Source organism: Rhamphochromis longiceps, linkage group LG7, assembly GCF_057381845.1.
Source record: "Rhamphochromis longiceps isolate RC_006_pf linkage group LG7, R_longiceps_female_GT1.1, whole genome shotgun sequence".
In the NCBI taxonomy this organism is placed as follows: domain Eukaryota; kingdom Metazoa; phylum Chordata; class Actinopteri; order Cichliformes; family Cichlidae; genus Rhamphochromis; species Rhamphochromis longiceps.
The window spans coordinates 70125115-70150576 of NC_140563.1; the positions used below are offsets into that span (position 1 = coordinate 70125115).

Sequence of the window (25462 nt, forward strand, 5' to 3'; positions counted from 1 at the left end):
ACAGGAGGAGCTCAGTCAAACACACCACAGCGATGAGGGGTGGAGTCACCTTAAACATCTCCTTTCCAAACAGGTGGTCCCACACCTTCCTCTGGACGTCCCAGTTCACCAGGTAACCCTGAAGACACGAAGAGAAACGGTGGAAATGAGACAGTCTGACGTCAGGCCGAAGCTGCTTCACCCTTACGTGACTTCACCTTCTGGAAGGGGAGGATGTAGAAGAGCCCCGAAGGATCTTTGATCTCGTCCAGCTGGTTTGCAGTGAAGGTTTTTAACCTGGACGTCTTCGAGCGAAACTGGCAGTTTGGGATGACGCTGAGAGGGACAGAGAGAAGGTCCACGTCAGGGCCGCCCATTATTCTACCAACTACATGATTTTTTTATTCTCACACATTTGCTCATTTTTACTCTAATTTTTTAAATGTTTTTATTGCAACTGTTTCCCTTCATAAATTTGACAGTTTGTTTCATTCCACCCACCAACTTTGCAAATGTTCATTGAAACATTTTCATGTTTTTACAAATCTGCTTATCTTGTAAATGTGACCATTTTTTCTCTTAGATATGTACAAATTTATATTTTTCTCAATTCTCTCATGGATTATAGCTTTAGAAACAAAACTGTCCTTATGAAATTCAGTGTGTTGTCTTCGCCATCATGTACAGCTGTATGCAAAAGTTCGAGTAAATTCTTATTGATTTTGTTTTACGTGACGCACACTGGAAAAATAAGCCTCCCCTAAGAGTTAACTTAATAAAAAAAACCTTGAAAAAAACCCTATTATAAATGTATAACACCCTTAGCTGTTATACATTTATAAGATGACTTTGAGAGTTTATATTTGGTCGATAAAGAAGAAATAAGAAAGCGTTTTAATGAAATACATTTTATTCCTTAAACTGAGAGATTTGAAATAGAATCTGGCGTGAGGGTTTGACTTTTTTTTACACAGAGGTTAGGTCGCTTAAAGTCTAAATTATTTTTACGCCTCTTCAGTTTAATTATTATTATTTTAATTAGCCGCAACGTTAGCTATCATGCTAACATCTCACCTGACTTTCTCCTGGCTGTATCCGATCTTCGCCGTGTACGCTCCGTTATCCAAAACTAATGTCGCCATTTCAGAGGCGGAACTGCTCACATTAAATGCATTTATAAACTCAGATTAATCCAGAAATAAACAAAAACAAAACGCATTTCACATTTTCAGCGAGAATCCGCCATTAGAACTTTACGAACTCCTTCGGCCAAACAAATTTGTCGTCCTCTCGGTTTGTGGCGGATGGACAGCCAATCAGATCTTCACATCTTAGCCTTTACGCTTCTTTGCAGCTCGACCAGCCAATCAGAAAGAATGATTTTGACTGTGCTTTAGAAAAGTGTTCGGGTGGAAACAGTATCTTGCTTTTGTTCCCCCTCCTTTGTTCCGTTAATTTTTAGTCTCTTTTGCCCTTCAGAGTGGAATTAAATGACATTAATCGGAAGTTATAAACAAAATAACCGCCCATATACGACTTTTCCTTTAAACTAAGTGCACTTAGTTAATTATTGTCTTTCAGCATAATGTTGATGTAATTTATTTGAATATTTACATTTCATGCCACTATGGAGGCTTGGGACACACGACACGGGAGCTCCAGTTTTTCACTCCAACTTTATTCACCTCCATACATCAACTGAGCATATCGCGCCCAAACACAACAAGAACCCCTCCTCCAAACTTGGGTGTGAGTGGAACCATGTAGTGGGTCGTCAGTCAAACCACATTTTTTTAATGTTTCTAAAATCTGCACAATCACAGAGAAAAATCTTTTTCTTCTTCTTTTGCTTTCAGCTGCTCCCTTTAGTTTTCTCAGAGGACCATCTCCTCCTGTTCCAGCATCCTCCTCCGTCACTCTGACCTTCTGCATGTCCTCCGTCACTATATCCATGAACCTTCTCTGAGGTCTTTCTCTTTTCCTCCTGCCTGCCAGCTCGATCGTCATCATTCTGTCTAATACAGGGGTTTCAAAGTCACAGCCCGTATACTGACATGAAGAAACATAATGCAGTTTGGTTTTTTTGTTAGGGAGGATTTGTTTGTTGTTGAGTGAAATGTTAAAATGAGTTTTTTAAAAAGCCAAAAATGATTGAATATGAAGGCAAAATGAGCAGAGAGCACGAACATGCTGTTAGTTCAGTGACAGAGTCTCAAACTCATGTGTTTATTTGGTGGTTCAACAAAAGGCTTCAGTTAGTTAAGAGTGAGGAAAAATAAATCTGAATTCACGTTTGCGGTTTTGTCTTATACAATATTTGAAATTTAAACAAAACATTTTAGAAAATATTTCTGGTTTTCTTGTTTTGTACTACTTGCACACTAAAGTGGCCGTCCAATGAGACGACAGCAGCCCACAGCTCATTTCACTTTGACACCCCTGCTCTAATATCTCCATCCTGTGCAGCCTTCCTCAGCTCTCCTCGGATGGTTGACCCGAGATATTTAAACTCTTCTGCTCCTTTCATGTTAACCCCTCCCCCCGTCTCTTTCTCATTCACACACACGTCTTTCATTCCTCTTCTCTTCAGAGCACGCCTCCACCCACACAGGCTCTCCTACGCCTGCCTGACCTCACCCGTCTCAAACAGGAGGGGGCTCAGAGCTTCAACCCATCTGTCCTGCACCACCCTTCCATACCTCCAATATAAACACAGTTCCTCTCTTGGGACGTTTTTGAAAAATTTGAAATCTCACTGAAACACACCCGAGCTGTTCACATATGTCTTTCACCCTTTGCCCACAGAGGTTAAACAAAGGATGGCGATCACACTGAACCGTCAACTTTTCACACTCCAACTGTCATGCAAACATAAAACACAACTGAAGCATAAATCACGTCTGCAGGTGCGTCGAGCCGGCAGGTAGGCGGGCACTGCCTCGCTGCTTTATGCTCCTGAATATTTAAACCATCACCTGGAGTGGATCTTTATTCTGTGCAGTAATAAAATGATTTCCTCCATTATTTCATGCAGAAAAGACAAACTGGGGACAAACAGCTTCTTCAGACTGTTAACAAACACCACACACGTTTATTGTGTTTGCATCCATAATTCTGTTGTACGCACAAAGTGCTATTCTATGGTTTCCCGAAATGAAACAAAGCAGAAAATGAGGTGCTTGATCCTGATGCTTTTTCTCCTGCTTCCATCCTCAAAATGAAACCTGTCGTCCACGTGTGAGGACAGGACGCTCTGATGACTGTGCTCAGCTTCACTCACCTTTTTACAGGTTGCTGCCGTCATGTTTGTCCCCGAGTCACATTTACTCACAAAGAGAAACAATGAACAATGAGTCTGCTGCTGCAGGATGTGACTCAAGGAAGTGTCAAATTCTCTGTTTGCCGAGGCAGCAGCGTGAAAGAGTCTGAGTTTGTTCTTCAGTTCAAGTCAACTTTATTCATATAGTACAAACCCACAGCAGCGGCCTCAAACACATTTTATTGTGCAGTAAAGATCTTACAATAAAACAGAAACCCAACAATCAGACAGCGCCCTGTGAGCAAGCACTTGGTGACAGAAGGAAGGAAAAACTCCCTTTAAACAGGAAGAAGCTTCAGGCAGAACCAGGTAACCTTCATCTAGCCTCAAAATCGTTGTCTTCCTCCGGAGTCAAAGCATCAGCATCTTCTTCATTCGGCTTCCTTTCATTTTTAATGTAAACAAACCAACAACCACACGTGCAGACACACAGCCCGGCAACTAATTCACTTTGTAATAACCTTAAACTCAAGAAAGGACACAATAAAAATATGCACATTCAAAAAAGTCCAGAAACATCCCCAGACCTGTGTGTGATCCTGGCTGGTTGATGTCATCGTCTCTGTCAGAGTCTGTCATTCTTAAGAAATCAAAGCAACACTTAAAACATTAACGAAGAAACAAACTGGAAGGTGCGGCCGAGCTGCTCTGGGAGGACTCGAAGATAAAACCTGGAGACTCTGGTTCCGGTGATGGTGCCTGCAGCGCTTCAGGAGAGGCTGGATGTCAGAAACCTTCAGGAGGTCTTACTGCACAGCTCACCTGGCTTCAGACAGCAAACGGAGACAGAGTCCAGCTTCCCTGAAAGCCTCACACAGACAAGACACAGCAGGTGGGTTCACCTGGATTTGGTTTGCACGACTTGCTGGTCCCAGATCAGTCTCCAAATCACCGGCCGTGCGTCCGCAGCCTCGCCCGTCACTCCAGGTATTTGGGGACGCAGCCCTCCAGCCCGATCATCTCGGGCCAGCCGTCGTATTTGTTGGTTGCCGAGTCGCTCTTCATGTGCTGGAAGAGAGAGAGCGAGGAGGTGAAGAGGGCGGTCTCTGACATGCTGAGCAAGGTTAGAGGCGGCACGGCGCTCTCCTCGGCTTCTACAGAGCCTTTCACGTCTGACACGTGTGCTCAGGCTGAGCCTGGTTTGTCTTGTTGTTGCTGCTATAGAGCACATCTCCTCCTAAAGGCTGGCTAAGAGCTCAGACACTTTAACAAAAAAAGAAGAAGTGGAGATCAGTTCAGGATGGTTGTGATTGGTCAGGACTCAGCCAGCATTTGGGCCACCCCTCCACTATCAGGGGAAACCTGATACCTGCTCCCTCAGGGATCACACCTGCGTCAGGACCCTGATCCCACGTGAGCATTTAATGCTTTACATGCACGAGTGCACACATTTCCACGATGAAGCCAGAGCAGGCTCGATGCCTTCAGACTAATCTACCTTCTCAAAGGTGCTCTTCCCCGTTACTCCTTTGCCACCAATAAACACCCAGTTGTCCCTGTATCCCAGCGAGTGGATGTGGGAGCTTCCCAGTTCAGCAATCAGATTCTTGAGCTCGTCGTTTAACCTGCAGAAACACACAGAGGGTGGAGCAGTGCGTTAACAGCTTCAACACGGGTGGAGGCAGGGCCTTTCACCTCAATATGAAGACAACACAGAGACTGAGCTGACAGCTGAGACAAAGCCTCAGAAACACAAACTCCACCCCTGCCTGGAAAAGCTCTGTCCCGTTTTATAAAACAGACGAACACGGAACAAGATGCAGCATCCGCGCTGCATTTGGTCCTCGATTACTGTGCAAGAACAAGAACCCAGAGGAGAGTCCGAGCTCCCGTCAGGAGCGATCAGAGGAGGAGACTCTTACTTTGTTGAGGGTTCGTCGTAGGACGCCATTATAACGATGGAGCCCGTCTCGATGCTCTTCAGTAGCTCAATGAACGGTTTCACATCTGCAACACAAACATGATAAAAGCTCCGCCTCCAACCACTGACACGAGTCGGCTCGGGTCGTCTTCACTCACCTCCGCTGTACGTGTCATAGTGATCCGTCTTCAGGACTTCTCCCGTTTTACCTGCCAGAGAAAAACGAAGGTATCACCTCACACGGGATCACAGCAGAACACCAGGAGAGAAGCTCCGCCCATTCATTTGATGATTGAATGCGTTTCCAAAGAAAATCTTAAGACTAATTCTTAAAAAAGTAAAGGTTTAGAAATAAGAATAAAGCAGTGAAAAGAGAAAAACGAAACACCAGAAACCGAAAGAAAAGGAGCCGTCTCGATCAATCAGCAGCTGTGGGAGCGGTGAGGCTGCACTGTGCACAAAGCGCCAGATGAAGCCCTTTGCACAGGAAGCACACTCACCGTTTAGGATAACGATGTTTATTCCTCCTCCAGCGTTGTTCAGCGCAGTTCCCAGAACCCTGAGGAGAGGCACAGTCTGCACGTTAGCACAAAGAAAGGTCTGACAGGACGCCAGAGAGACGCGCTGAGGAAAGGAGGCGGCGCCTACAGTTTGTTTTGGACGCAGATGGCCGCGGGGACGACGTTGGCGGCTCCGCTGTGGATGTAGAAACTGATCTCATGTGCAGGACACTCTCTTGGAGTACCACATACACCAGCTGAAGGGAGGACAGAAAAAGACTCATTATTATCCTCCACCTCCTCCTCTGGGTCAGCTGACGCCCCCCAATCAGCTCGAGTGACCTCTGACCTGAACGCTTGCTGGATATTTTGGCTTCGCGAGGGAAGAAATTGATGAGCTTGGGTAATTTATGCCAACCACCTGCGAGGACAGAAACAAAACGACACTCATTAGATTTACAGAAACAGGTTTTTCTTCGCTTTAATACGAATCTGAAACATCCGGCCTGAGAGCGCAGCTGAAGGTGCGACCGTCCTCGGCGCTACAGTCAGTAGATCCGTGTCGTGCTTCATGCACTCTCACCTTCAGACGAGACGTTGGACTGCTGCAGGTAGACGACGACAACGATCACACACGCGACCGCCATCAGCCACAGCACGACGCCTGAGGGAGGCACACAGTGTCGTTAGCACGCTGTGTGAGGCGGTCGCACAGCTGCAGGACAGTTTCACGCATCACAGGCATGAGAAACACGTCTGACATCCTCACACACTCGCTTTTACCTTTAACGTTTCTCTTTGTCAAACCATTTGGATTGTTTTGGAAAATGTTTCCAGTTTTTTTAGAAGTAAATAAAATCAACAACCAAACCATGAAAGTCAATAAATGATAAGAACGACTTCAAATAAATGGAAAGAAGGCAAACCGGTGACTGCGGCTGGTTTATTACAGCCACGGGAAACATGAATGTTTCAGTTTTAAATGTTTAAATCACATTAAAGTGAGCCGGACACAGGCCCACGCGCTTTGTTGTGAATTATTGCTTTGTAAATTAAACGCAATCAAATATTTGCTCAGATTATCTTGGTTAAGATGTTCGTCGTCTGCATTTCTTTGTGCGCAGGTGAGCTGCCCTGCACACACAAAGGTGAGCTGAACACCGGTGTTCTTTCTCACAGATGTGCTCTCACTACAGGAAACATCTGCCTGCTGTGCTGAAGAGCGATCACCCGAAGTCAACTGTGGCTAAAACAGAGCTTTGTTTAAGGGTGGTGCCCCTGAAATATTAGGAAACATAGCAGCCGCACACGTGTGAAAGCCCGTCAACCTGAAGTCTGCCTGAAGCTCGTTTCTGCCAATGAAAGATAAAAACTGTTTCTGCCTTTAGGTGACGATCTTACAAGTTTCAGAAGCTGACATGTCGGACAATATTCGGCTGTTAAGTCGAATTTCCGGTGATTATCTCAAATTTGCCGTCTGCAATCTACTGACAGCTCGAGGCGAGATTTTACACACTAAACATTTAACATTTTGGCTTCTCTCAAAATTTGACGTTGAGGCAGAAACGAGCTTCCGTGCAGTGGGAGGAACATCAGTATGGAGGAAGACTCAGACAAACAGGAAGAAGATAAAGGCTGTATCCCAATCCAGGGTCTGCAGCCTTAAAGGCCGCATTTTAAGGCCGATTACGTCACCGCGACGCCACGAAGGCTGTCCCAATTCAAAGGCTGCTCGAAATGCGGCCCTCAAATGCGTCCTTCATTTCCCTGAATTTTAAGGATGTGGCGGTGTAGACTTCATGGCCCAATATATCCCAGAACATGTCTGTGAAGGTTCTCAGTCATCCAGGTCATCGTAGTCAAAGGAGCTTGCAAAGAAAAGCGTCTGGACTTCTTTAAGTTGCTTGAAGACGTTTCACCTCTCATCCGAGAAGCTTCTTCAGTTCTAAGGTCAAATGGTGGAGAGTCCCAGATATAAACCTAGTGGGAGTTTCCCCCCACAGAGGGACAAAAGGACCCCTGATGATCCTCTAATCGCCTGAGCCAAGGTGGGAAACTGGGTGTGGGTCCCAATCAGCCAGAGTTTCGGGTGAGTTCATTGTGAAACCTGGCCCCACCTTATCATGCGAATTCCTGAGGTCAGATGGCCCAGGATGTGAGTGGGCGTTAAGGCGTCTGGGAAGGGATCTCAAAACTGGATTATAGATGGCAGAGAGTTGGTGTCGTAAACCCCGCCTCTGTTCAAAGATGGTCGCTCACAGTGGACATAGATGCTTCTTTCACTCCTCTTTCAAACCATCTGTCCTCTCTGTCCAACATGTGAACATTGGCATCCTCGAAAGAGTGACCTTTGACCTTTAGATGCAGATGGACAGTCCTTTTGTCCCTCTGTGGGGGGAAACTCCCACTAGGTTTATATCTGGGACTCTCCACCATTTGACCTTAGAACTGAAGAAGCTTCTCGGATGAGAGGTGAAATGTCTTCAAGCAACTTAAAGAAGTCCAGACGCTTTTCTTTCCAAGCTCCTTTGACAATATCCCAGAATGCATAGCGGGGCAGTGGGTGTGGATAATTTTGCCGAAAAAAAACGGCGGCTGAGGGGCGGCCGAAGAGTAAAGTTTAAGTACTGAATATGACGTCACTTATTTATGTGGAAATTTTTACTAACGAAGAACATTAAACATTACTGTTGGCCACATGTCAGCAAAGTCATGTGACATTAGTGACGTTTGCACTAACTTGGTTTTAAAGCCTTTACTTTAAAATATACGCCGTCCAATAGCTGAGCTTCATCTCACAGAGAATGATCAAAGCTCATGTAGCAACAAACAAATGAACAAAAGATTTTCTCCTTCATCTCTGTCAAACACAGCTGTATGACACGTTTCCAGCTGTTAGTATCATGGTTGCTAGGCAACCTGGGCAGCGCAACGGAGGCTAGACCGCCCATTTCACAAGCCTCGCACTTCCGGCCTTAGCGGTCTTTGAGTACGCGGCCCTGGTGGACCGTTAAGGCTGCAGACCCTGAATTGGGACACAGCCAAAGAGTGAAGGACGAAGCAAATCAACGAGGAGCGTCAGAAGCGCGCGCGCGCACAGACACACGCGCGCGCAGGTGAAGACAGAAAGAAACTTACTTCCCCGGCGGGCCGCGCGCTTCATCGTGCTTCGTTTCCCTGTTTGAGACAAACGGGAGGAAACTTCAGGACATGCTCGTGTTCACATCCCAGCTGTGATGTTCCTGTGGGACTAAAGCTGTGGATGCGTCTCGCACACCCACCGGGACACGCCGAGCGCTCGCAAGTGTGCTGCCCGTCCGTCTTTACTTACACAGTAAATAAGCTCACTAAAGTCTGTGGAGCAACGAGCTTCTGTTTTCAAACCACCTTCATAACCGATCCGTGTAAAATCTGTCCGCGGACCTGCTGTGACTCTCAGAAATACATTTTAATGTCAGCCAGACTTCAACAGGACAAATAAAGGATCTATAAAGTCACGGCCTACTTTGGCCTACTACTTTGAGACAGGAATGCTGTTTATCGAGATGATGTCATTCTCAAGAGGAAGCATTCAGCCTATGTTTGAAATGTTTCGAGCTTCGCAGCAGTTTAAATGCTGGAAATCACAACGCCGGTTGATCTAAACGCCAGTAGATCTGGAACACCGGCCCGAGACTCCGCACCTGAGCGCGCTCCACAGAAACTGCAAACACCTGAGCAGAGCTGTCAACCCTTCAGTCAAAGACTTCATGAATGTTTGGAAACTTGCTAAAGCTAAACTTACTTGCCGGGTACACCTGCACAGGTGCTGCTAAGCTCCGTAAAGATGCGCTTTCTTCATATTTTCAGCCGAGGAAAAGAAACCAAACCACACCGCACGTTACTTGTGTGACACCCGCGCAGGTACAGCAGCTCTCGCACCTTTTTCTCTCCGTGAAAAAACCGCGCAACTCATTCCTGTCTTTAAACCCCAGGTTTGTATCCCTCCGCCCACCCGTGGAGTTCCAGTCAAGTCAAACCTGAGACTGTATCAGGGGCGGATCTAGAAGGGTGGCATGGGGTGGCAAGTGCCACCCTAAAATGATCCCTTGCCACCCCAGTTTTGCATATGACAGTGTTGTTTATTAAAGTAAGATAGCATTAACAGTTTGAGCGTAGTTACAGTCAGCAGTGAATATAAATGCTAAAACTGAATATATTGCATAGTGTCCCCCCTGCACCAGTAACAAATGGTTCAGCCCATAGCAGGACCGGCTTTTTTCTTGTTTTCAGCAGCAAGCGATGCTCATGATCGTGCCAGAGCACATTTTGAACAACACCATGGGAATTTTGGATTTTACACAGGTGGGTGGATGTTACACTGTGGAAATGGAAGGAAGGTGAGTGTTATTAACCCTCTGTGGTCCACGGACACGCTGCACCTCCAGATCACATGACTGATGTAAGCTGACACAGCAACAAGCTGCAGCCACGCTGAGTCTCTGTTTCAGCCACATTGAAAGTTCGGACTTCAAAGTTTTTAAATTTTAATTACAGGCCAGTAAATCCAGAGTTATGATCATATATATCAGCCACGCTTCGTTCTAAATACTGTCGTCACGTGTGTGTTTTAAGCGTTTTGTAAGGACAGCACGAAAACAGGAAAGAAAGGAAAAAAGCCACCTCTTTCTTATTGGTGGAAAAATGCACCATGTCGACCAATTAAAAAAAAAAGTCAACATGTGGGATTTGGTTGTTTAGGAAGAGGGAAAAGTTTGGGGAGTGACGGTAACAGGGCGAGCGAGACAGAGCGAGAGAGAGAGTTTAGATGTGGCAGATTTGTGACGTTTAGTGTGTTGTGTAGTCGTTCTGTTGTGTAGTCGTTTTGTTTAGTGTGTCAGTGAGGGCACTAATGACTGTCAGAGGCACATTTGCAACGTAAACACTGTCACTAAGTAGAAAACCAGCGGAGTGATACACCTGCTGTTGTCGGGCCTGCAGGTTTGTCCCTGTGCTCTTCTGTCTTTTGGTGGACAAACTTGTTTTTACTGGCACACATCATTTGTGGGGCATCTTATTGCCACACCTGATTGTTCTCTCATTTTAGTTTTAGTAATATTTTTAAATGGTTGTAGAAAATGAAACAAACGGTGTATTGGCTGCATTTTTAGATAAATAGTTGTTTATGTTTATAAAATGTACGTTTTATATTTGCATTTCAAGTTATAAACATTTACCCAACATGTCTGTGTTGGACATAAACAACGTAAACTCAAAGGAGTCACACATCGCCGGTTGTATTTCAGACCTCAGTGGGTTCATCCAACAAATCATGAAAAATGAGGTTTACATGTTTGTTCATGACGGTGCAGATTTCTGACATTTTGTGTAATTTAAGCTGCAACAATGTGACTGTTTTCTAACAAAAACAGTGAAACTTAAGTTAGACTTGTGTTTGTAAATGAAGCGCCCCATGTTGTGTAGCTTTCTGGAGTTTATACTTATTGGGCTACATATTTATTTATCATACAGGCTATACAGTACATAGCATCAAAACCCCAAGTGTGTAATCATGTGGGCTACAGACAATAATTAAGTTATCGACTATATTTATATGAAAAACGTGCATACTTACTGCATTTGAATCATGTAACCACATGTAACCACCTGCATGAGTGTTTGAAAGAAAAAGGCTTTGATTTTGCCACCATAAGAAAATTTCTCTAGATCCGCCCCTGGACTGTATATAAAAGATGGACGTCAACTGTGGGTTTGATGCCAGGAGGAGAGCTCCGTCAGTTTCAGGGACCTCGTTCAGTCAAATATGTGAAACGTATGTGTGGAACCCAGCAGCTCCACGCTGACGCGGCGTAAAGGTGAGGGGCGTCACACCTGGCTGTTACAGCCAATCTGTTTTTACCGTCGGCCTCATTTTCAGCATAAACTGCGTAACAGTGAAGCGTCTGAAACACGACTTATAATCCAAACCTGCAGGTTCCTGCTTCCTGTCCTCACACAGTAAAAACAACACTTTTTAATCAATGCTGATCTTTATTTCCTCCAGGAGACAAACGGCAAACAAAAGGCATGTTTTACGTTTTCTATAGAAAACCTGACAGTGCCACAGAGGTCACATGACCTGCAGCCTCTTTAACACTGAAAAGCTGGAGACAGAAATGTGCTTCAACGTTAGTGTGGTCGTCAGGCGGCGACTTACATTTGAGAACATCCCCGACATCAAACCCTCGATGCGCTTCAGTTTCACTTTTCAAACACGATTCAAGTCGTTATTGTTCCTCCTTCAGCAAGTTCACACAAAACGACAGAGAAAAGAGCAAAACATGAACAGAGTTTTTAAAACAATCAGAACAGCTCCGCCCCCCTCAAGCGAGGACGCTAGACTCATCAAGATAACGTCACGGTTAGTAGAAACACACGAAACACCTGCAGGCCGACAAAAGTCCTCTCATCATTAGAATGGACCTGCCTCTCTATTATTATTAACGGTAAGTTGAATGGCCTGGTTATGTAAATGACCGTGTCATGTGACAGACTGACCTCTCACCGAGCAGCAGACGCTTCCTCGTCCTGTCACACAGATGTAAACACACATTTGGTTCCTCGTCAATAACAAGTTAAGAGGCTTAAACGGCCGGCCGAATAAATCTGTGTAGATGACAGCAGCGCAGACTCAGCAGGTCGGGGTTACTCCACACACACACACGCACGCACACACGCACACACACACGCGCACGCACACACACGCACACGCACGCACACACACTGGTAGTTTACTGGCTACACTGGTGTAAAACCTCCCGTGTCCACTAACCCGTCGGCACGGTCATCGTTGACCGCAGCTGTACTTATTATTTTGGCTGCTGTAACAGGAATCCAGCTTCTGATTGGTTAATTTCTGGAAGCCTGCTGAGGGCCCTGTTACGCGCCCTCTTATTTGTAACACCTGGCTTCATTTAAACAGGACATACTCGCCAAACCCGTTTTACTCACAGAGGCTTCAGTCGGCGCACGCCATGACCACAGACCTGCAGCAGCTTCGATGGCGTCTGGTGCTCGCATCTGTTTTTCATATGGAAACGACGTCCTCGGGGCAGGAAGTCGCCGTCAGGATTTAAATAAAATCAAGGCACCAACTTTACTGTCCTCTAAGTGATGAACGCCGGCGTAACGCCATGTAATCATGCAATTCAGAGTAATCTGATTACAATTTACATTTGTGTTTTTCCCATGATGAGAATCTTTAAATATTTGTGTGCAGGCTCAGCGGTAAGTGTAGGACATGTGCAAGCGAAAAACCAAAGCAGAAAAGAGGCTGTAGGTGCAAAGATAGGATTGGTGTTTATTAGGGGTGCAACGATATTCGTATCGATATTGAACCGTTCGATACAGTGCTTTCGGTTCGGTACGCATATGTATCGAACAATACAACATTTGTAATTTATTTTATCAACTTTCCTTCTGACGATGCTGTCTGTGTTGAGCGCTCAGTGGATCTGCGTTCGACTACTCCGCCTAGGCTGCACTGTCGAGCGCAGATCCACTGAGCGCTCCACACAGACAGCATAGTCAGGAGGAAGAGCGCAGGGCAAGCTAGCGAGACAGAAGTTAAGCTCTCCTTGCAACATGGACCTCCCCCACCCTCAATCAGATCTGGCGTTTGGAATTATTTTGGTTTTCATGTGACGTATGACCCTGAAGGTAAGCGAGTCATGGACTAAAGTAAAACAGTATGTTGGATGTGCCACGCAATGCTCAATTACATGGGTGGGAACTAGTGTGTTAGCGCAGTTAGCTCGTTAACGTGTTAGCCGTCTAGCCCCATGCACGGGGCGATCGGCGGTAGCTCGTTAACGGAGATTTGCCGTGTTGTGGCGTTAAGGTCATTTCAACGAGATTAACCTGAAAGCACTAGTGGGAACACAACGAATATGACTGCACATTTACGCCGACATCATCCTAGTGCAAAGACAAAAACAACAAGCATGCTACTAACTTTAGCCGAGTCATTTAGACAGCTGTTAGCACATGATTCTCCTTATGCTGCTGAGAATATAGCCCAGAAGAAGCGGATAGTATAGCTTTTATTTTGGAAAGAGACATTTCTCTGTAATAAACTCTCTTTTCCAAAGATGAGTGATTCCTCAATCAGATACAGGGCTCGCAAAATCGCTAGCCCGACGTCCCGAAGCTAGTGCTCTTTCCAGTCGGGCTACCAAAATCTATCTCTTCCCTGCCCGTCGGGCTATTGTAGGAAAAATATATGTCAATGCTTTTGCATTCTTTCAGAAATGTAGCTGGGTAATTATGTCATTGGCATCGGTGAGCCACTGTCAATATGTGACATATTGACGTTGCGTTTGAATTTGCGCTTGTTTTTTTGCTTTCACTTTGCAATCGTGCGAACTGTGTATAGAGAGCGACAGCACTGATCTGTGAGTGATGATAATTTGTGCACCAATTCCTCTGACATCGTCTTATTAATCGTTAGCTTACTATGCAAACATGACAAGTGAAATCTCCTGCAGCTTAAACATGTGAGAGGTTGATCGCGCAGAGACTCGCTGAGCTTATGTGAGTGAGCGTGTAAAAGCAGCAGGAGAAGTTATGACAAATCAGACTATAAGGCAAAAAGAAAGTGCAGCTTTATGGTTTTATGGACAAAAGAATTTCTGTGGCTGCGATATGACGAGCTAAATAACCAGGGCTGCACATAAGTGGTCCGCAGGTGCGCATTCGCTGTCAAAATAAAAAACACGCACAAGGGTTAGGGTTAAATTTAAAAACTGTACTTTTGAGTTAAAATATATATTTATAATTTTAATAAATGACAAATTAAAAATGCATGAACATTTTTTTTGTATCGAAAAAATATCGAACCGTGACACCAAAGTATCGAACTGAACCGTGAATTTTGTGTATCGTTGCACCCCTAGTGTTTAGGTGTAGACAGGTGTGCTGATCAGAGCTCAGCAGCAACAAGGAAATCTGCCGAGGTCTACGAATTCAGCTACCCTGCACCCGAGTACAGGATGTTCAGGGCTGCACCTCCCAGTTTGTGTAATTAGTGGAACCATTTGTCCTGAAAATGTTTAGTAAAGTCAGTCGTTGCCCCCCCTGCCCCCCCCTCCATCACTGTGAAGAACTCGTAAAATCCCTCTGGAGCTTTTATTTTGAAATCCGGCTGCTCAGTGCAGTTTGAGTGGCATCAGTCACAAATTGGTGTTTTGTTTTAATTAAAGGCTCCTCTGGACACTTCAAGCACACAAGCATCATCTTACACGAGTGTGATCACAGTGAGGGATTCCCGGGAACAGCCCTCCTGCTTCAGTTTTCACTATTCCCGATGAACCCTGCAGAACCCTTTCAGTTCCTCAAAGAGAAGAAAGAAAACACTCTGTGGCACTGAGGATGGAAACGAGTTTAACTTGATGAACTTTCATTAAACACAGAAACAAAAGTCCTGCCTGACTCTGTGCAGCGCTCCTGGTAACCAGTCAGCATCCCAGGAGGGCGCTTCCAGAACGTCCAATGAAAACCAAACCGACCGGCCTCCACAGTGAGGTCGTGTTCTCAGGCAGCGCCGGACCGTTTTCATCACTGCTGCCGAGATCCGAGCGTCCGCCGCGCTGGGTCTCCTCCTCCTCCCCCGGCTGAACAGCTCAGAGATCCAAAGGCGGCCCGGCAGCCGCCTGAGAACACGACGTCAGCCACACCTCAGGTGATGTTTCTGATTATTATGGACCTGCACGCAGAGCCGTCTGATCCCAGGACCGCCCACTCAGCGAGCTCAGTCCTTCACAGAAGTCCTTCTGTGGATCCAGAGTCTGGACCCACAGACAAGCAGGCGGTTTGCCAGCCCGCCACGAGGTCTGTACAGGGATAGTCCACGCCCCCACACCGCACTGGCGGTCTACATGAGGGCGTTGAGGTGCCCCGAGTGTCCCACAGAGTTCAGCATCAGCGCCCTCTGGTCCAGCACCTCCCTGTCCCGGCCCAGCGCCGCCCTCTCCTGCTCCACCATGGCTCTGTCCCGCTCCACTGCCGCCCGCTCCCGGTCCAGCCACAGCCTCTCCGCCTGCACCGCCGCCCTCTCTCTCTCCAGCGCTGCTCTGTCTCGCTCCACCATCTCTCTCTCTCGCTCCAGCGCCGCCCTCTCCCTCTCCACCATCTCCCACTCACTCTCCAGCCCCCCCAGCGGCCCGTCGCATGTCTCTGAGCTCCGCTGGTTCTGCTCCGCGCCGTCTCCGAATGCATCCGGCGCGTAGTCTGAGGAAGATGGGCGGGAGGGCGGTGGGGCAGGGGGAGGTGCGGGGGTGGCGCGGGGCCTGAGTCTGGGGGCGGGGTCTGGGTGCTGATCGTCGTCCTGAGTGACGGGGGCCAGGAGGGGGGCGCTGCTCGCCAGCCGGCCCTCCATGGCTTCGTTCATAAGGTGAAACCACGGCCAGGAGGAGGCGCCGTCTGCCACGGTCTCCATCCCGACAGGAGGGTACTTCAGGTCCTGAGGAGAGCAGAGGATTTTAGAAACACGCAGCCACGAGCAGCTTTACTGAGGCGGGGAGTTAGTGACGGCCTACCTTGTACCGCCTCTTCAGATTGTCCCACTTCTTCGCCATCTGGTAGGTGGAGACCTTCCCCTGCAGACCGAGCTCCTTCAGGATGGCTCTGACAGGAAGTGAGGACACAGAGTCAGGAACGCCTCGCTGCTCCGACATTCACCCGCACGGGAGGCATACTTACTTCCAGGCGGCTTTGGCGGCGTTCCTCCTCCCGGTGAACAACGCCTCGTTAGCGGCTCGAAGTTTAATCATCTTCCTCGTGTCCTGGTCGGTCACTGCGACGCACACAGGTCGACAGACAAGTCATCAGTGATTTTATGCTGCAGTTTCAAAGTTTTCAGGGTTTTTTGTGCTGCATAAGTTTAATTTCAGGTATTTTAAATTCGTTTAAAAGATTTTTATGTTCTTGTACTTTAATTCATTCAGTTTGAATAAATATCTTTTATTGATATCTGTATTTTGATAACAATTTTTTATTCATTATTTATTTTCAAACATTTGCATAGATTTCATGTGTTTACATTTTAAACCACATTTTTATTAAATGTTTTTTCAGTATCTGTATTTTAACACACTCATTGTTATTATGATAATATATATACTTTCCTTATTTCTGTGTGTAAACATTTTGTCTTTATTTTAATCAGTTATTTTTAAAGTTTTTATTTTACTTTGTAATTTATTCAATTTGAATTTTGTTACATTTTTCTTTGCAAAGCTTTTCAGCGTTTTTTCCTCACAGGATAAATTTCAGGTCTTATTATTTAGTCTTAACAGATGTTTGACTTCCTGTCTGATGTTGTCTTTGTTTGTATTCATTTGGTTTTTGCCGTTTTGTATTTTCTTAAACGTGAAAATTTTTCTTAAACAACGTGAGCGAAGCCTCGAGGAGGTTTGAGGGCAGCGATCGTCACCGGGCCGTGACCACGAAGAAATCCTCTCACTTTTATACGTCGGGTCGGAGGGTGTCGAACACTCCTCTCCGCTGGCGTCGATGTAGGTGACGTTCCCGTCGGACTCCGCGTTGTCTCCGCCCACCATGCTCTCCAGCTCCGACACGCTGCTCCTCTCCGCCATCAAACAGTCTCTGTCGGGAGGCGGGGACGAGCCGAACACGCCGTCCTCCTCGTTGGTCCAGATGGGCGTCACTCGGGGAGCTTTGCCCGTCAGACGGCCTTCCAGAGCGTCGCTCATCAGCTGGAACCAGGGCCACGAGGCCGGGTTGGTCTGACCCTCCATCCCCCGAGGAGGAAACTTCAGGTCCTGCAGACGCAGCAAACTCACGTTTCAGTGAACGCTTGAGGCGAGCAGCAGCTCTCTGCGGCGCTCTGCCGATTACTATCAGAGAGCTGCAGGACACTCAGGCGTCTAACTTTATTTAAACAGGTCCGACTGGACAAAGCAGGTTATAGGTTCACATGCAGGGCACACGTTACTGCGAGTCACCTGAGAGTCATCGAACACACCAACCACATTTCCTTCAGTTACTATAACACCTTGAGGTCAGTTTAAAACACACCCCTCCGCCTGCACACGACTAACGTATCGACGGCGCCTCAGTCTCGAGCGATCCACTCACAGACTTGCGTGTCCACACCGCCCACCTGCAGGACTGACACTACAGTAATTATCTCAGGACTGTTGTCACTGCCGATCAGGAAAAACTGGGTTTGTTGCACGTGTGGAGAAACAGCTCAGATCAAAAGGAATGTTTTTCTCGCTGGTGTAAATGTAAACTAGCAGAACATCGACACTGAAGCTGACTTCCTGGTTTTAACGCCTGAAGCTCGTAAGCGTCTCACACACACAGACATTCACAGTGGAGACGTTTATCCGGCCCACAGTGCAACAGGACAGCGTGCCAACGATGAGTCTCTGTAAAACCTGACATGTTAGCGTCTGTGCACCAAGTATTTGTAGGTAAAAATATAACAACACTTATTTAAATACAGGCAAATTAGTTATGAGGACAACACCGCCTCAGCTGAGGGCTAAAAAGGATGCGGCGGTAACACGGGGTCACATGACCTGAGGCACGCTGCTCAAACTGCTGCAGGGATCTCACCTTGAATTTGGTCTTCAGGTTGTCCCACTTCTTGGCAACCTGGTCAGGTGTTATCTTCCCTGTCAGACCCATCTCCTTCACTATTCCCCTGCACGCACACACACACACACACACACACTTTAACAGGACCCCGACACACACAGAAACGAGCGCAGTGTTTTCAGCAGACGCTCGAACGCTCGCTCACCTCCACGCCGGTTTGGCGGTGTTCCTCCTGCCGGTGAACAGAGACTCGTTAGCAGCTCGCAGCTCGATCAGTCGCCTCGTGTCGTCTTCGCTCACTGTGAAAAGAGGCGAATGCAAACGTTACTTTGAGGCGTTTCCTGCACGGCGTGCATGAATACGATCGGGTGACATCGTTTGTTTCGTTTAAAAACTTCCTACGTCCTGATTCCAAACGACTCCAGAACTGAAGCGCCGAGCACAACGAACTTTTAGACGAACCCTCGAACCAAGAGAAACCGGACCTATCACATGACCTCCTGGGCAGCTGATTGGCTGTGCTTTAATAGTTTTCACTTGCACATGTTCCCTTCCTCCCTGATGCCTACATTCCCCACAATCCACCCCGGCTGCAGCGCAGGACTAAGCTGTGCCCCTCAGTCTCACTCTGCTGTCTGAGCTCCGAGCTGATCGATTATCCTTACGTTTGTAGGTGAACTCGCCCATCCGGTGCAGCTCGCCCAGAGCCGCCGATCCGTTCTTGTCCTCGTTATCAACCAGCAGGTCCATCTCAGACTCCGTCAGAAACTCGGCCATCCCGCCTCGGCTCCGGCGGGCTCGCTTCTTGGGTGTCGGGGACAGCGACTCGCAGTCCTCGTCTTCATCCTCCACGATGGGAGTGAGGATGGGCGCGGCGCCAGCGAACCGTCCCTCCATGGCGTCGTTCATTCTGTAGAACCAGGGCCAGGAGCTGGGGTTGGTCTCCACGCCTCGAGCGGGAAACTTCAGCTCCTGGAGAAATGACAGGACGTCAACACTGCCACCATCTGCAATTACCCACGATTCACAGGGACGCCGCCGATTCGGCTTTTCTAACTATTGATTATTAATTTATCTAATTTAACTGAAAGACGTGCAGCATTGTGGAGCTGCAAAGAACACATGAGTGGCCGTTATATAGTTGCAGTTCCTCTAACGTCCACTTGAGGCACCAAAACTGACATTAACAAAGAATGGCTATCGCCCCGCCCACTGCGGGTTACGATCTGGACGGCGACGCCCCTTCGAGTCGTGGAGCTGGAGTGAGAGGACGCACCTTGTATCTCCTCTTCAGGTTGTCCCACTTCTTGGCCAGCTGGTCTGTGGTCAGTTTGCCCTGAAGGCCGAGCTCATAGAGAATCGCTCTGAGAAAATCAACAAATAAAGTTATTTGAATTGGAGCCGAGCCCCTTCAGACCTGACCAACAATGAACATGAAGGTTTGGAACTGTTTGTCCTCGGCAGCGTTGGAGTTATTTTAGGTTTTGAAGTCTTTAAAAAGATGAATTTCTCAAAACGCTGCACGAGTCCTGATTAATTTACTCAGGTTGGTTATTAAGTTGATGAGCCTGCAGCAGAGCGCCGTGAGGAAGTGATCTGGAAACATCAAAATGCATGTACTGGTCAATGCTGCCCCCTGCTGGTGTATGTTTGAATTCACATTTGGACAGGAGGGATTACAAAAGGTACCTTTAAGTCTTTGATAATGATCAGAAAAATAAACATTATTAAATGTCTGAGACGCTCTGCAAATAAAAACAAGAAATATTTATGAAACCCTAATCTACAAAAAGTATATAAAAAAGTCCAAAAACTTATTTCTTATCAATATATTCATTTTATTTTTGGTAGTTTTCTGTAAAAAAAAAAAAAAAAAAAAAAAAAAAAAAAGTCTAAATGTGCTTCAGGCACCAAAACATTTAATACTCGATGATATCCTGATTTAACCTTTAGATCAGGCACACTTTAGGTCGCGGGCCAAACACGATAAACATTTATTGAACCCTACAACAATGTTTTTTAAACATAAATATGAATAAAAACAGACAGGAATATTATTCCAGATTAAATAAACTTAAAAAAAGAAACTTTAAATATTTTGCTCTTCATAAAAATATATCCTGTCAAAATTATGCAAGTTAGAAATAAGAACATGCTGCCAAAACCCCAGGAAAAGTAAATGAGAGCAAACACAAGGTTGGAGCCGCATGTAGACGAGCTGGGCGCTGCTGCAGGAGTGGAGCTAATAAACTGTGCGGGCCATTCAGTGTCGTACTTTCCCTGAGTGCATCATTACACTGCAGCTGCATCTGAATCTGCACAGGTGCAGCTCAGCAAAGTGCGCTGACTTGGTTCAACATTACTGCAACAGAGAAAGTGAGGCAGGCTGCACTGGTGCATTAGTGACAGCTTCACTGCATCACACATGTCCATGAACTGACAGGTTTCCTTGCTGAGCTCAAAAACTCTGTTGAGAACTTTTATCCCGACTCAGCCAGCGGAGCTCTGCATGAAGGAATGTCAGCAAACTCTGAATCTATTTCCCACATAAAAGACTGAAACTGACGGTGATTTAAACTTTTAGCTCAGATAAAATGTACGGTCTGCGTCGCGGTGATCATGCTCCATTTTTAGGACTTTACCACACAGCCTTTCCTGGTGTGTGATGCAGTGATGTGCTGTTAACTCACCGGTACATTTCTCCTGCATCTTTACTCGCATCCTGCGGACTAGTCCGCTTTTTCCACCGCACAGCACCGGCGCTCCATCTGTTGTAAGTCCAACAAGTTTGTCCCAGGGCAGTTTCACGTCGTTACACTTTGACATACGTTTTTAAAAACGCCTTTTCCCGTCGTTGTCCCGTGCATCGATTTAATGTCCAATATTTCCTCTCCACGGATGAAGCTGGTCAGCTGTGCAGTGTCCATCATGTCTGTACTTTCATCCACAGAGAGCATGCAGTGAAGTTTTTGCTTCTTTCACACAACTGTGTTCTTAAATCAGTGACCATCTCACAAACCGATCAGCAATCGTATTTCTGCTCAGGCTCACATTTGCTAAACTCTGCGTTTTGTCTGGACACAAGACGTCCACAGCTTCATCCTGCAGCTCTTCAGAGCGGTACCGGGCTGCTTTGGCTCCTCTGCTACGATAAAACTTGCTTTCACAACAGCTTCACTTTGTGGTTTTGCTCTGGTGACGAACGTCTGCTGAAACGTCAGATTCTTCTTCAGCTCTTCTACTTCCTGTAGTTTCTGCGTTTCGGTTTTTCAGCTTATCCTGACGTTTTGTCTCGTAGTGCCGTCTTAAATTAAATTCCTTCATTACAGCCACATTAGCTCCACTAATAAGACGCACGGTTTACCAGCATGTCTGTAAACATATATTCAGCCTCCCACCGGCGCTGAAAGGCTCTGCTTTCAGAGTCAACTTTTCTCTGCACCATCGTGAGCGGCGAGCTTGACGCGGGAATGTTCCCAGTTAGCCAAGCGCTCAGCAAGGAGGCTGCAGCGCTGCATCATGGGATCCGTAGTTTGTATATTACTAGCGCCTCATATCGCCGGGACATGCATAACAATAATAATACATCTATATAAAATGATCCCGCGGGCCGGATGTGGCCTTGACTTTGACACATGTGCTTTAGAAGAAAACGTTCGATTCATTAGGACCACATCATGTAACGGAGATCAGTGGAGCCTTTGTTTACTGTGACCAGGCCACAGCTGGACGGGTGGGAAACCTGCTGTAGAGGCTTGAACTTCAAACACGCCCAAAACATGTTTGAAAACATATTTTCATGACATTAAACCGTGCGACTATCCCAGGAAGTTGATTCCGTTTCTCACACTGAAAAAAAACACTCCGAACAGGTGATTTCGTCACCCGGGTGACTGAGCGCGCATCAACACAATATGACAAATTATTTCTTTAAATAAGATCCACGTCAATAACAAATCTGAGATGACGGAAATAAAAAGACAATAACAAAATCAAACCAGAAACCGGTTCAGACCTGGTTCAGGTGCGTTCGACTCACCTCCAGGCCGGCTTGGCTGAATGTTTCCTGCCAGTGAAGAGCGCCTCGTTGGCTGCTCGAAGTTTGATCATCCTCTCGGTTTCTTGTTCGCTCACTGTCAACAAGAGGTGGGGGGTGGGGCGGAGCCATTAAACACTCGGTCCTGCGTGAGGTGTGATTATACCTGATGATGTCAGCCAGGTGCGTCTGCCTACTTTTATACGAGCACTCGGTCATCCTCCTCCAGCCCATCGGGATGCCCTCAGGGGGCGGAGCCTCCGTGTGAACCCCCCCATCATCCGCTGCTGTTTCGGCTGCCACCGTGTCCTCCATCTCCGTCTTGATGAGGAACTCCAGAATGTCGGTGTTCTCCTGGTTCTGATTGGGCTGGCAGTTGCCACGGTGACCGGCGTTGCCAGCGGTCTCTGGGCTCAGCACCAGGTTGCTGTTGTAGAGGCGACCCTGCATGGCTTCATCCATGATGTGGAACCACGGCCACGACTCCACAACGCCCCCCATGTGGTCCTGGCCCTGGTATGGCTGCTTCAGGTCCTGGAAAGAGGAGAACAGTGACCCCTGCAGGCTGAAACAGGGACGTACAGTAAGAGCTGCCTGCAGGCGAGCGTCAGCAGAAAAACTGTTCTGCAAAGTGCGTCACAGAAAGAAACGTGCCAAATAAAAAGAATTAAACATGAAGACATTTAAAGGTCTTTTTCCTCCAGTCGACTCCCTGAAAGATTCACCAAGAAGCAGACAGATGTGCTCATCGGAAAAATCTCATTAAAAACAAACAAACAAACAAACACCGTCTCTCCTCATGTCTGAAAAAGTAACTGTCCCCAAAACCTGATAACTGGTTGTTCCACCCTCGCCCAGACTGATTTAAGTCCAGACTCGTGGTGTTTGCTGGTTGAGATCTTCAGCCTGCTTCACTTTGTCAAACAGCTTCTATTTAAAGGATTTCTGAGTCACCACTAGGGATGGGTACCGGTATCCGGTGCCATTACGGCACCGGTTCTGACATTAACTGTACTAACCAGACCGAAAAGCAGCGCACATTTCGGTGCTTTGTTTTCTTGAGATGTCACACACTTTGGATTCTAGCCAATCATTTTACGTACGTACGTTCTGTTAGAGCAGAGCTACAGATTAAAAATGTCCAAGGCGAAGCGGTCAAAGTCTGGCTGTACTTCACAGCAAAAGATGCAAACTCAGCAGCAACAAGTGCTTTAAGCTGATACTGTGATACTGTCAAAGGAGGTAACACCTCGAATCCGATGAAACACCTGGAGACGCATAGCGTTTTTTTAAAAGCTGAGAAATGCGCCGTATTTGATAGCTCGCTGCGAGACCTCACACATCTAGTGCGGGTGTGGTGCCTGTTATCGGACCCGGAGCAACATCCCCCAAAAACCCGAAGAGGAGAGTCCTGGCCCCTAGCCCTGCCAGTGTAGCAGAAATGATGAGGATGATGATGCAGCAGCAGCCGTTCTTCTCTGCGTGAGTAGCTTAATGTTCGTGTGTAATTTACGTTGAGTAGGCTAACCACGTTATTACATTAATGCAGGTAAGGTCAACTAGCAAACATCATCATAGCTACATGCGGCTGTCTTCTTGTTTGATGGCAGATGCTCCCTTCACCCTGGCCAAAAAGGCTAAAATGACCAAAGAAAAAGTGGAAAACAGCTGAACATGAGAGGTTTTTGGACAAAGTTTGTGTTTTTCCATTCTTTAATCACCGGTTCGAGCACCGGTTTGGTACTGGTATTGGATAAAACCTAAACGATACACATCCCTAGTCAGCAGGTCTGACAGGGATCAGGCCTGGGAGTGGCAGTGAAGGGAGTCTTTGCAAAAACATGAGGATGATCAGTTAACTTGTGAGTTCACGGGGGGGGGGGGGGGGGGGTGTAATGACTTTCACAGACATGAGGAGAAGAACAGCAGCTACATGGCATCTCATGTACCTTATATTTTGTCCGCAGGTTGTCCCATTTCTTGGCGATCTGGTCTGCCGTCAGCTTCCCTTCCAGACCGAGGCCTTTCAGGATGGTGCTGAGGAGACAGGAAGCAGGACATGAGCACTCACTGAGGCCGTGGGAACTTTATGAGGGTGCTGCGACCGGTCCTGGCCGCTGGCACCCGGATCTCTCAGGTTAAACTGCTTCTGCTGCTCCTCGGTCACCTGTCGCTTGCTCAGGTGAGTCCAGGAGCAGGCGGGCTCATACCTCCAGGCTATCTTTGCAGAGTTCCTCTTCCCTGTGAACAGGGCCTCATTGGACGCCCTGAACTCGATCAGCCTTTTCACATCCTCTTCGGTCACTGCAGGCAGGCAGCGGAGGTCAAAGGTCAGCAGCTCAAACACATGGAGCAGCACTTTTAAGGGTACAGGTACTTACTCTTATAGGAGTTCTCTGGGAAGTGAGGCAGCGGGTGGGGGGCCGGCTCCATGGTGATCATGAGAGGACACAGCTAGGAGGGAAGGAAGGAAGGAAGGAAGGAAGGAAGGAAAGAGGGAGGGAGGAGGAGGAGATGTGCTGTGTTCAGGCCCGATGCTAACTACATCCGCTAGCGCATCCTGTTGCTCCTACAACGGGGCTCCTCCGTCCATCACGGGGGCCGGGCCGTGTCTGTGGGCGGGGGCCGCCGTCTCCTCCCGGTGAACCGTTAGCGGCCAGAGGCTGCAAGCTAACTCAGACGGCTAAAGCTAAACAACAAACAGACCGCGGAGCCGGGCTTCCCGCCGCACAGAGAGACACCGGCTCCTGTTAGCTCGGCTCGGCCCCGACCTCCGCCTCCTCTCGGTATCTTATGTCACCTCCTCCGACGGGCGGAAAAGCGTGAATTAAAGCGTCCCCGTTAACGGAGCTAGCCTGCATCCCGACGCTCTGCTCCGAGAGAAGGGTACGCTCGATATCTCCACCGAAGCCTGGCCGCTATCACCTGACCTCCGGCTCGAGAGGGCGGGGTCAACACAAACACAACCAGCTCGTTTTTTCCCCGTGTATTATTATTATTATTATTATTATTATTATTATTATTATTGCTTTTTTTACATTAAGTAAATATGGGGATTTATAACATATATATGGATATAAAACAGGACTGCCTGAAATTGTAATAACTAACTTTCGCACTTTAGTGGTAAAAGCTTTTAGGCAGGAAGGGGTTCAACTCCAGGC

At 47.2% G+C, this 25462-nt stretch overlaps 3 protein-coding genes across 7 annotated transcripts in view; all 3 read right to left on the reverse strand.

Moving 5' to 3' along the window:
* Positions 1 to 1283, reverse strand: part of actr6 (actin related protein 6) — a 7163-nt gene extending 5880 nt beyond the window's left edge. The window contains exons 1-3 of the mRNA XM_085415087.1: positions 1054 to 1283; positions 198 to 315; positions 50 to 118 (exon numbers count right to left, since the gene is read on the reverse strand). Of these exons, the coding sequence (XP_085271213.1) occupies positions 50 to 118; positions 198 to 315; positions 1054 to 1121 (255 nt within the window). The 5' untranslated portion in view covers positions 1122 to 1283. The remainder of the gene's footprint in view (positions 1 to 49; positions 119 to 197; positions 316 to 1053) is intronic.
* Positions 1284 to 2234: 951 nt separating this feature from the next.
* On the reverse strand, positions 2235 to 13224 carry LOC146666939 (protein FAM3C-like). Of its 3 annotated transcripts, none has more exons than XM_085415080.1 (10): positions 12197 to 13224; positions 8798 to 8836; positions 6243 to 6323; positions 6009 to 6080; positions 5808 to 5916; positions 5660 to 5718; positions 5318 to 5368; positions 5161 to 5245; positions 4737 to 4863; positions 2235 to 4306 (listed from the first exon to the last, which is right to left on the reverse strand). In XM_085415080.1, the coding sequence occupies exons 1-10, from the start codon at positions 12249 to 12251 to the stop codon at positions 4217 to 4219; spliced, it is 768 nt and encodes a 255-aa protein (XP_085271206.1). In that variant the 5' UTR covers positions 12252 to 13224; the 3' UTR covers positions 2235 to 4216. The 3 variants fall into 3 exon arrangements, with proteins under 3 accessions (XP_085271206.1, XP_085271205.1, XP_085271204.1); XM_085415078.1 differs by lacking the exon at positions 12197 to 13224 and adding an exon at positions 9444 to 9585 and having other exon boundaries at positions 2238 to 4306; XM_085415079.1 differs by lacking the exons at positions 8798 to 8836; positions 12197 to 13224 and adding an exon at positions 9444 to 9567 and having other exon boundaries at positions 2236 to 4306.
* A 1838-nt stretch (positions 13225 to 15062) lies between these two features.
* LOC146666940 (uncharacterized) lies at positions 15063 to 25183 on the reverse strand. Of its 3 annotated transcripts, XM_085415083.1 has the most exons (13): positions 24680 to 25183; positions 24509 to 24602; positions 24248 to 24335; positions 22496 to 22832; positions 22302 to 22395; positions 19539 to 19626; positions 18928 to 19234; positions 18468 to 18561; positions 18281 to 18368; positions 17160 to 17478; positions 16397 to 16490; positions 16234 to 16321; positions 15063 to 16157 (listed from the first exon to the last, which is right to left on the reverse strand). In XM_085415083.1, the coding sequence occupies exons 1-13, from the start codon at positions 24738 to 24740 to the stop codon at positions 15570 to 15572; spliced, it is 2340 nt and encodes a 779-aa protein (XP_085271209.1). In that variant the 5' UTR covers positions 24741 to 25183; the 3' UTR covers positions 15063 to 15569. The 3 variants fall into 3 exon arrangements, with proteins under 3 accessions (XP_085271209.1, XP_085271210.1, XP_085271211.1); XM_085415084.1 differs by lacking the exon at positions 24509 to 24602 and having other exon boundaries at positions 24680 to 25182; XM_085415085.1 differs by lacking the exon at positions 24680 to 25183 and having other exon boundaries at positions 24466 to 24602.
* Between the last annotated feature and the right edge of the window lie 279 nt (positions 25184 to 25462).

Excerpts from the sequence above, each read along its gene's own strand:
- LOC146666940 (XM_085415083.1), bottom strand. The coding sequence starts at position 24,740 with ATGATCACCATGGAGCCGGCCCCCCACCCGCTGCCTCACTTCCCAGAG. Across the intron at positions 22,833-24,247 it reads ACCTGCGGACAAAATATAAG|GACCTGAAGCAGCCATACCA; the intron begins GTACATGAGATG and ends TCCTCTTTCCAG. Across the intron at positions 19,627-22,301 it reads TCAGCCAAGCCGGCCTGGAG|AGCGATTCTCTATGAGCTCG; the intron begins GTGAGTCGAACG and ends TGATTTTCTCAG.
- LOC146666939 (XM_085415080.1), bottom strand. The coding sequence starts at position 12,251 with ATGTGTGTTTACATCTGTGTGACAGGACGAGGAAGCGTCTGCTGCTCG. Across the intron at positions 8,837-12,196 it reads CGTCTGCTGCTCGGTGAGAG|GGAAACGAAGCACGATGAAG; the intron begins GTCAGTCTGTCA and ends TGTCTCAAACAG. Across the intron at positions 5,246-5,317 it reads CTATGACACGTACAGCGGAG|ATGTGAAACCGTTCATTGAG; the intron begins GTGAGTGAAGAC and ends TTTGTGTTGCAG.